Consider the following 10,281-nt stretch of genomic DNA (forward strand, 5'->3'; position numbering starts at 1 on the left):
AAATCAAATCAAAGCAATGCATATATAAAGAAAATATCAACTTTTACTAAAAGACATAATTAAAAGCAGCAATGGGCTTTGTTTTTAATTTAATTAATAGGAGTACTGCTATGGAATGTATTAGGTACTAGCCAGAAACACTGCCTTGGTTTAAAGACACATAAAGAAGTTGCATTTATAAAAGTTGGGCTATGAAGGCAGCAGAAATTGTGAGATCATAACAGAAATAGCATTTTCAAATGTTAGATTAGCCAGAAATTCTTTTGCTCGACCTATTTAGGCTAAGACTGAGTGCTTAAAAGTTAAACGAAAAAGTAATTTGCAGGATGTGAACATAAATATGCCTACAATTAAAAGTAAGAGTAGAAAGAACTAAATTCAGCTTTTGTGATCTTAAGAATATTTATTTGATTGAAGAACTTTGGAAAATGGTGTTTATGAGTCACATCAGTTCATGACTAATTTTTTTTAATTGAGTAAAGTTCAGAAAATTAATGTAGATTGATTCAAATCATCAGCACTCTGCAATTGGACCCTGTTAAGAGTTTTATTTTTTTCAATTTTTAAAAATTTTTTTTAAATATTTATTTATTTATTTATACAAGAAATGGGGTACAGGCCAGATGCACAGGAGGGTGAAAGGACACCAGAGACAGAGCAGGGAACAGAACAGGTAGATGGACCGAAATACACTGCTGAAGGGAGCAGCGGGCGAGACAGGAGAGGTCTGCTTCGCCATGTGGGACCCTCGCCGGCCGGCCGGGATCGAACCAGCGCTGCAGAGGCTGTGGACAGCTTCACAGTGCAGCACTCAACCGCCTGTGCCACCCGGGGAGGCCCTAGAGTTTTATTTTTTAAAATCTGTTTAAAAAAAATTCATTAAGCCAATCTATTCTAAGATTTAAAAAAGCACAGAGCTTTTTAAATGACTGCATCATTGATTACATACATCTTGGTCCTAAAGAAAAGGTTTCAGGCCTTTGATATCCATTCATTTGCTATTAAAGCATTTTTATTAAAATAATGCTTTTATTTCTGGTCTTTTGGTTAAAGGGTCCAAATTTGCAGTTATGCAATATGATTAAATCTAAAGCACTAGTCACAGCATGGTGACTGTAGGTAATAATAATGTATGGGGCTTCTCTGGTGGCTGAGGGGTTAAGTCTTAGTGCTATCACTGCTAAGGCCTGAGTTCAATCCCTAACCTCTGGCCTATACCCCAGTTCTAATATGCTAAAAAAGTAAAAAATAAAATAAAAAAAATTCTTCCTTTAAAAAAAAATTGGGGCCTCCCCACTGGTGCAGCGGGTTGAGCGCCGTGCTGTGAAGCTGTCCGCAGCCTCTGCAGCACGGGTTCAATCCTGGCCAGCCTGTGAGAATACCATATGGCGAAGCAGACCTCTCCTGTCTCACCCGCTGCTCCCCTCAGCAGTGTATTTCAGTCAGTCTGCCTGTTCTGTTCACCACTCTGTCTCTGGTGAATCCTCTCACCCTCTCGTGCATCTGGCCTGTACCCTGGTTTGTACAAACATAAATAAATCTTTAAAAAAAAACAACCAAAAAACAAAGTGAATGAAAAAAATTATGCCATCCCTAATTCCAGGAAAGAAAAAAATTAATAGAAAGGAAGAATATTAAAGAATATAATGTTTATATAGTATTAATAATACAAATATTACTATTGATTCTATTAAAAATCATAAGTAATTGTCTAAGAGGTCCAAATGCTCATCCTCCAATATAAGAACTCATTATGAAAGTCTAAATTTTATAAGTGAATAAATAGCAACATACTCAAATTCATTACAAAATGAATGAGGCTAATAAAAAATATGTAGCTAAAATTTGAAAGTAGTTACCTTCATGGGACATGACTGGTTAACAGAGTGGTAGAGGGGATAGCTATGTGACTTTTTAAAGATTTATATCATATATTTTGGTAAATATAAATATTTTTGAGAGACGTCAGGATAAAATAACTTTTTTTTTTTAAGATTTATTTTTATTTATTTATACAAGCACTGGGTACAGTCAGAAGCGCGGGAGGGTGAGGGAATTCACCAGAACCAGAGCAGGGAGCAGAGCAGGCAGAGTGACCGAAGCACACTGCTGAGGGGAGCAGCGGGCGGCAGGAGAGGTCTGCGCGCCATGTGGGACCCTCCTCCAGGGCTGGGGAGCAGCCGGGGATCGAACCGGCACTGCAGAGGCTGCGGGCAGCTTCGCAACCCAGCGCTCAATCGCTGCGCCATCGGGGAGGCCCATAAAATAACTTTTAATCCTGCTCTTTTCCTAAAATTTTTTTTTTTGCTTTTATCCTGATTATGTAAGTAATACAATGATCTTTTATATTTAGATTGATTTGCTAGTAAGTCCAAATAGTAGCTTACCCAACTTGCAGACCAGTTGAGAAAAGACAGTGGGCCAGCAACAGTCCTGTCATCTTTCTCATTTGCCTCAGGACTGGGGAATGTTTTCAGCTAGTGGCAGTAAATATTAGAAGCCTGTGGAACGAAGCCACTAATATCGGGGTCCTGCTCTTAAATTCTGGTTCAAATTGTCTTCTGATCCATATTAAACCCACTGTTCTTGCTAGCTCTGGGCTGTGGTCTGGAAAACATTGGTGTAATATAACTTTTTAAATTTTACTTTCAGTGGCTTTGGAGGAGACCTTTAATCATCTTCATTTTGAGGTAATTATATACAATGACTGCACAGCAGAGAAAATCTGTGAAACTCTGAAAACCTACCAACTCATGGATCACACTAGCAAGGACTGCTTCGTTTGCTGCATCCTCTCACATGGAGACAAAGGCATCATCTATGGCTGTGATGGGCAGGAAGCCTCCATCTGTGATCTGATCTCTTACTTCACTGGTTCCAAATGCCCTTCCCTTGCAGGCAAACCCAAAATCTTTTTTATTCAGGCTTGTCAAGGAGAAAACTACCAGAAAGGTATAGTTGTTGAGACTGACTCTGAACAGAATGAAGGCTATTTAGAAATGGATTCATCACTTCAGATGAGATATATCCCAGATGAAGCTGACTTTCTGCTGGGGATGGCCACTGTGAACAACTGTGTTTCCTACCGAAACCCTATGGAGGGGACCTGGTATATCCAGTCACTTTGTCAGAGCCTGAGAGAACGATGTCCTAGGTAATTTTGTCTACTCAACCCTTCATTCTCCTCTAAATGGCTAGTGGTAGATCACATGGCTGTACTTCCCAGGGCAGTTGCAAAGTGGGAGATGTGGCCTGTACTAACATCTTTAGTTCATAGTTGGGAAAACCAAGATATTTATTGAGCAGTTTCTTTCATCCTGCCTCAGAGGAGAATCATATTACAGAGTTGAGAATGAAGTAAAGTCATATAGTCCAGCTTTGTCTTTAAGCAGAAACACGATTAAGCCAACTCAACTAGTTCTAGAAATCTTCGAAGAAGGCAATAAACCATTTCAATATTTAACATCCTCCAACTCTGTCCAAAGTTCTATAATAGCTAATCAACCTCAAATCCTCTTAGTGGATAGTGGGAGGTAAGTGCTGATGAGTAGAAACCCTTTACACCACCAGTTTAGCCTGATTCAGAGCCAAAATATGTAGCAAAATATTCTTTACTCATTTACTATATTCTATGCTGCTTTTAGTTAAATGATGGCTTCATTTGTTAGAGTTCACTCAAGGCGACACACACTGACCGATGAAAAGCAAGGAATTTTCTGCGTTATGCTAAATTATTTCTCATGCTTTTTGTTTTTATTTTAAAAAAATTTTTGAAGTAACATTGCATTATAACATTACACAAGTTTCAGATATGATCATTATAGTCGATTTCTGTATACACAACATTAAATTTAGCATTAGACTGTAATTCTATACTATGTCATACATTGACCTCTTTTACCTGATTAAGGACCTCTTTTACCTGATTAACCCATTCCTTTTCTTCCCTCTTCTAATTTGGGCTTATAGTCTAAAAGTGTTTTAGTTATTAATAGTTCATTCATTTTTTTTTTGTTTTGTTTTTTATATCCCACAAATGAGTGAAATCATATAGGATTTGTTTTTCTCAATCTTAGTTTATTTGCAACTCTTGGCTATTGTAAATAATGCCACAAAGAACATGGGGGTGCATATATCTTTTCAAATGTTTTTATATTCTTTGGGCAAATACCCAGAAGGGGGATAACTGGATCATCTATTTTAACTTTTTGAGGACTCTCCATACTGCTTTCCATAGTAGCTGCATCAATTTATTTTCCTACCAACAATGTGCAAGGGCTTCCTTTTCTTCATATTCTCTCCAACATTTGTTGTTTCTTGGGCCTCCCTGATCGTGCAAGGGGTTAAGATGCAAACTATGAAGCCACAGTCACTGTGTCTTCACAGTGTCTTCACAGTCACGCAGTCACTGGAAGCATGAGTTCGACCCCTGGCCAGGGAGCAACCCACATGGTGCAGCAGCCCTCTCCTGACTCATCCGCTACTCCCCTGGGCAGTGTATTTCAGTCAATCTGCCTGTTCCTCACTCTGTTTCTGGTGAATCCTCTCACACACCATACCTCTGGCCTATACCCCAGTTCTTGTATGCATAAATAAATAAATCTTTAAAAAAACAGATAAAACTTGGGCCTCCCCGGTGGCGCAGCAGTTGGGTGCTGGGCTGCGAAGCTGCCCACAGCCTCTGCAGCACCAGTTCAGTCCCCGTTCCCCGGCCACTGGCGAGGGTCCCACATGGCGGCGAGAGTCCCACATGGCGCGCAGACCTCTTCTGCTGCTCTCACTGCTCCCCTCAGCAGTGTATTTCATTGGTCTGCCTGTTCTGATCCCTGCTCTGGCTCTGGTGAATTCTCTCACCCTCCTGTGCTTCTGACTGTATCCACTGCTTGTATAAATAATTAAATAAATAAATCTTTAAAAAAAAATAGATAAAACTTATCTACTTAAAAAAAATTTGTTGTTTCTTGCCTTTTTTTTTTTTTTTTTAAGATTTATTTATTTATGCATGTGGGTTGCTCCCTGGCTGGCGAGGGGATCAAACTCATGCTGCAGTGGCTGCAAATAGCTTCATAGGTTGCATCTTAACCCCTTGCGCCAACAGGGAGGTCCTGTTTCTTGTCTTTTGATCATAACCATTCTCATAGGTGTGAGGTGATATTTCCTGATATTTTGATTTGCACTTCCCTAATAATAAAGAGACAGTGAACACCTTTTCAGGAGCTTGTTAGCTGTCTATATATAGTCTTCTTTGGAGAAGTGTCTATTCAGATCTTGGAACCTTTTTATTTTTAATTGGGTAGTTATTTTGTTGTTGAGTTTTATAGAATTCTTTATATATTTTGGATGTTAACCCCTTTCAGATGTATGATTTATAAATGTCTTCTCCCACTCAGTTGGGTATGTTTGTACTTTGATGACTGTTTCTTTTTCTGTGCAGAAGCTTTTAAGCTTGACGTAGTCCCATTTGCTTACTTTTGTTTTTGTTTCCCTTGCTGTTGTAGTCAGGTCCTCAAACATATCTCAAAGGCCAATGTTGAGAAGCACTTTGCCTATGTTTTCTTTTATGTGTTTTATAATTTCCAATCTTACATGCAAGTCTTCAATCCATTTTGAATTCAGTTTTTGTAAATGGTATTAGGTCTAATTTTATTCTTTTTCATGTGGCTGTCCAGCTTACCCAACACCATTTATTGAACATACTTTCCTTGCTGCATTATAAGCTCTTGGTTCCTTTGTCATAAATAAATTGTCTATATTGTCTATGTTATTTCTGGGCTCTCAATTCTATTCCATTGATGTGTGTCTCTATTCTCCCTTTACCCCCACCATATCATGCTGTTTTGATTACCATTACTTTATAGTATAGTTTGAAATTATAGAACTTGATACCTTCAATATTGTTCTTTTTTTTTTTTTTTAATCCCCTCAGGAGTGGTTTTGTTATTCGGGTTTTTTTTTTTCTAGCTACATATAAATTTTGTGATTGTTTTGGTTCTACTTATGTGAAGAATGCTGATGGGATTTTGATAGAGATTGCATTGATCCTCTGTGTTGTTATAGATACTATAGCAATTTTAATGTTGTTAATTCTTCCAACCAGGATCATGTAAGAGCTTTACCTTTCCTTGTGTCTTCTATTTCTTTCAGTACTATCTAAGTTTTCAGAGCACAGGCCTTTCACTTTTTTGGTCAAATTTATTCCAAGGTATTTAATTCTTTTTGATGTGATTGTAAGTGGGATTGTTTTCCTGATTTCTCTTTTTGCTAATTTGGTATTTGCACATAGAAATGCAACAAAGTTTTTTGTTTTTTAAAGATTTTATTTTATTTATTTATACAAGCACTGGGTACAGTCAGAAGCGTGGGAGGGCAAGAGAATTCACCAGAGCCAGAGCAGGGAGCAGAGCAGGCAGAAGGACCGAAGTACACTGCTGAGGGGAGCAGTGGGCGGCAGGAGAGGTCTGAGCGCCATGTGGGACCCTCCTTCGGTGGCCGGGGAGCAGCCGGGGATCAAACTGGCACTGCAGAGGCTGCGAGCAGCTTCACAACCCAGCGCTCAACCGCTGCGCCACCGCCACCGGGGAGGCCCAGAAATGCAACAAAGTTTTATATATTAACTTTGTAACCTGCTATTTTACTGTATTCATTTGTTATTTCTGATAGCTTTTTATTGCAATCTTTGGGATTTTTCTATGGATATTATCATCTTATCACCTACAAGTAGTGTTAGTTTTGATTCCTCTTTTCCAATTTTATTTCTTTTTCTTGGCTAATTACTCTTATTAGGACTTCCAACAAAGAGTGCATCCTTGTCTTGTTCCTGATGTGAGAGACCAGATTTCAGTTTATCTTTGGGTATGACACTGACTGTAGGTTTGTCATTCATGGCCTTTATTCTGTTGTGATACATTCCTTCTATACCCATTTTTTCAATCACAAATGAATGTTGATTTTTTTTTTTTGGTTGTTTAATCTTGTCCAATGCTTTTTCTGCATCTATTGGGATGACCATAACTTTTGTCCTTTTCACTGACTTGCATATGTTGAAACATCCTTATCCTTGCATCTCTGGAGTAAATCTTATTTGATCATTATGTTTTAAGTGTATGAAGAGTGAACATTGCCCAGGGCAGATAAAGGAGTGAATCATAACATTAGCCCTATTGTTTTCATTTTGTAACTCAGACTGAGAATGAGAGAATTCAGCAAGGTTCTGAGGCTAACTACATGGTAGAGGAACAGACTGACCAACTAAACTGAGGAGAAGCTGATGAGGAGGAAGTGGGGCGACTGCAGGAGACATTAGGTTTTCACTTGCCTGCAGTTTGATTATATCATAGATAAAACCGCAGAAGCAATGCCAGATTTGGGGAGGAATTGAGGTGATTATAGGTGCAAGTGACTTAATATATAAATCACACTGAATTAGAAACAGGTCAGGAGGGAAAGAAACCAAACCTGATGTTGACACAGGTTTCTGATAGAGATCCTGAGTAAACCAAAGATAAATTAAGCTCTGAGACAATCCCATTACCTAAAAAACTGTGTTTGGTCTTCATTTAGCAACTTACTGTTTCAAATACCTGATGTTTTGAGGGAAACACTGAGCACAGCAGATGAAAGTATTTAACCCATTGATTGCCTCCCATAGTTGATCACAATATTGTTTTTCAGGGGTGAAGATATTCTTACCATCCTCACCGGAGTCAACTATGAAGTGAGCAATAAGGATGACAAAAAAAATATGGGGAAACAGATGCCACAACCTACTTTCACACTGAGGAAAAAACTCTTCTTCCCTCTTAATTGACCATATTGTTTAGTTGTCTAACACTATGCTTAATTTATTTGCTTAAGATATAGGTTGTTTGCTTTTTAATTTTTTTTTTTGCATGGTCAGAAAGGGAAAGAATGGGAATTAATATAACAATTTATATGTAAATTCAAGACCAAATTTCTGCCTTTAGGATATAATTAAAGATTTATAGCTATAGGCATGATTTTAATTGTATTTTTAATTCAGTATTAAAGTGTAAGAAAACTTATAATTGATATAAAATGTATAGTTAAAAAGAAATATAGCACAGAAAAATTTAAAAACATCTGCAGAATGTTTTTCACATATCTCTCATCTGCTTTCCACCCAGAATCATTTATTTCCCTTCAAATTGTTAAGTTTTTTTTTTAATTAAGGACGTAATTCCAAAACTTTAGCCTTGAACATAGGGTTAACGGTGGACTAGAGATTTCATAAAGCACAAGAGGGGAGAAGGAGATAAAAGCCTCCTTGAGGCTTCAGAATAAATGAATGTTGTCAAAATATTGGGAAACAGTAAATGTCAAGAAAACCTCAAACCCCCACCCTTTCCTAAAGGGCTGAGTCCTCCCTCACTCTGGGTTCCTGCAAGCATTTGCTGTAATTCCACTCTGGCTTACTGTGGGTGATTTTATAGGCCAGAATCAGAGCTACAGGGTGGTATGCAGGAAATGTCAGTGGCCCTTAATTAAAGGACACTGGTGGAGATTTTTGTGACCTGACTCCTAAAAAAACCCAATAGGTTGAGGTTCAGGGTGTAATGCACTCACGCTAAGCAATCCCAGAAACATGTGCGGTGTGCCTCCTCTCCTGAATCTGAAGATCATGCTTTTCAGCAGCAAGACTCTGTGTCTCTGTTTAGACTTAGATTTCATAAAACCTGGAGGCAATTTTCTGTGTTTTAATTATTCATAAGTCCACCATTAGGCCCACTTAATGAGATAATAACTTTTTGGTTTGTTTTCTAAATTTTTTAAAATTGAGGTAACACTGGTCTATAACATGATTTAGAGGTTAACATTATTTTTATACTTTCACCCTTCCCTTTTCAAGATGTCCTTAACACTAATGTATAGTTTGCCTTGAAAATTCAAATTGGGAGTCTAGTTTCTAAGTTAAATCTTGAAAAATTTAAAATGTTTTATAAGTTATTTAAATTGTATTTCCAAACTTCCTTTTTAGGCTTTTCTTTTGCTCTTTTATAATATTTACCTGCTTCTGTACATATAGTAAACATAATTTTATTTTTTGCTAATAATATGCTTTTTTTGTGCCTTTGTGTTTGTTCTTTATATGGTCTGTTCATTCTAAATCTTTAGGAATTAGATTATCTTTAAATGCTTTTTTCAAGATATTTTTCATAGAATAAAAACATAGTTTTACCTTACTGTTGCTTGGAGATTATTTCATTTGTTTGTTTTTATTTTCTCCCATGGCATCTCACAGGTAGAAATGTTTGGATCACAGAGGTTTTTATTTGAGCCTCCCACTGTTGCCTTCCACTGTTGAATTTTTGAAAAATTTGTTGCTAATTTTTTTTTAATTTTAATTTTTTTTTTTTAAGATTTATTTATTGATTGATTGATACAAGCACTGGGTACAGTCAGAAGCGTGGGAGGGTGAGAGAATTCACCAGAGCCAGAGCAGGGAGCAGAGCAGGCAGAAGGACCGAAGTACACTGCTGAGGGGAGCAGCGGGCAGCAGGAGAGGTCTGCGTGCCATGCGGGACCCTCCTCCGGTGGCCGGGGAGCAGCCAGGGATCGAACCGGCGCCGCAAAGGCTGCGGGCAGCTTCGCAACCCAGCGGTCAACCGCTGCGCCACCGGGGAGGCCCTGTTGCTAATTTTTAGAAATTTAAAGATGTCACATAAAAACTGGAACGTGTTTTTGAAGAACTAGAATATCGGACCGTACCGACCCCATGCTCCTGTGTGACATCTGAGGGATAGGTTCACCCCGCGCGCACCACCTGCCCCGCTCCCCTGGCTCCACTCTTCCCACGTATCCCCTGCACTGAGGCTGCTGCCAAGTCCCATTTATCATTGCTCATACTATTTTTTCCCCTTTGTCCAGCCCACTGCATATATTTATGTCACCTGCTCTACGGAGATTTGAATTCTGGTGATAGTTTAAAGAGGGTGGTAAGAATCATTAGAATTTTCTCCCAATTCATAGGTCAGGGAACATGTTTGAGATGTAGGAGAGGAGGAACACATGTAGGACAGAAGGATTTTGGCATCAAGTCAATAAATTATCTTTTTAGCTAAATGCTCAGGGAGAAAAAATTTGCACCCCCAAAATGCAATCAACATTTAATAGGGAGTTCTTCAGATTAGTGTCTTCATAATTAAATGTATATATATATTTTTTATTTTTATTTTTACTTTATTGCAATTACTTTCCCCCCCAATTCCTTATTTGGATCCCCTAAATTCCTCCTATAAGTGAAACCATCTGGTATCTTTCTTT

At 38.2% G+C, this 10,281-nt stretch overlaps 1 protein-coding gene across 4 annotated transcripts in view; it reads left to right on the top strand.

Annotated features, from left to right (window-relative positions):
* CASP8 (caspase 8) overlaps positions 1-9,042 on the top strand; it is a 32,518-nt gene extending 23,476 nt beyond the window's left edge. For all 4 annotated transcript variants that reach the window (XM_037523830.2, XM_054699987.1, XM_037523829.2 and 1 more), the window contains 2 exons: positions 2,653-3,154; positions 7,672-9,042. In XM_037523830.2, coding sequence (XP_037379727.1) covers positions 2,653-3,154; positions 7,672-7,807 — 638 coding nt within the window. In that variant the 3' untranslated portion in view covers positions 7,808-9,042. The remainder of the gene's footprint in view (positions 1-2,652; positions 3,155-7,671) is intronic.
* Positions 9,043-10,281: the final 1,239 nt, after the last annotated feature.

This window comes from Talpa occidentalis, unplaced genomic scaffold (assembly GCF_014898055.3).
Source record: "Talpa occidentalis isolate TD23 unplaced genomic scaffold, MPIMG_talOcc4v2.1 talOcc4.3, whole genome shotgun sequence".
NCBI lineage: Eukaryota > Metazoa > Chordata > Mammalia > Eulipotyphla > Talpidae > Talpa > Talpa occidentalis.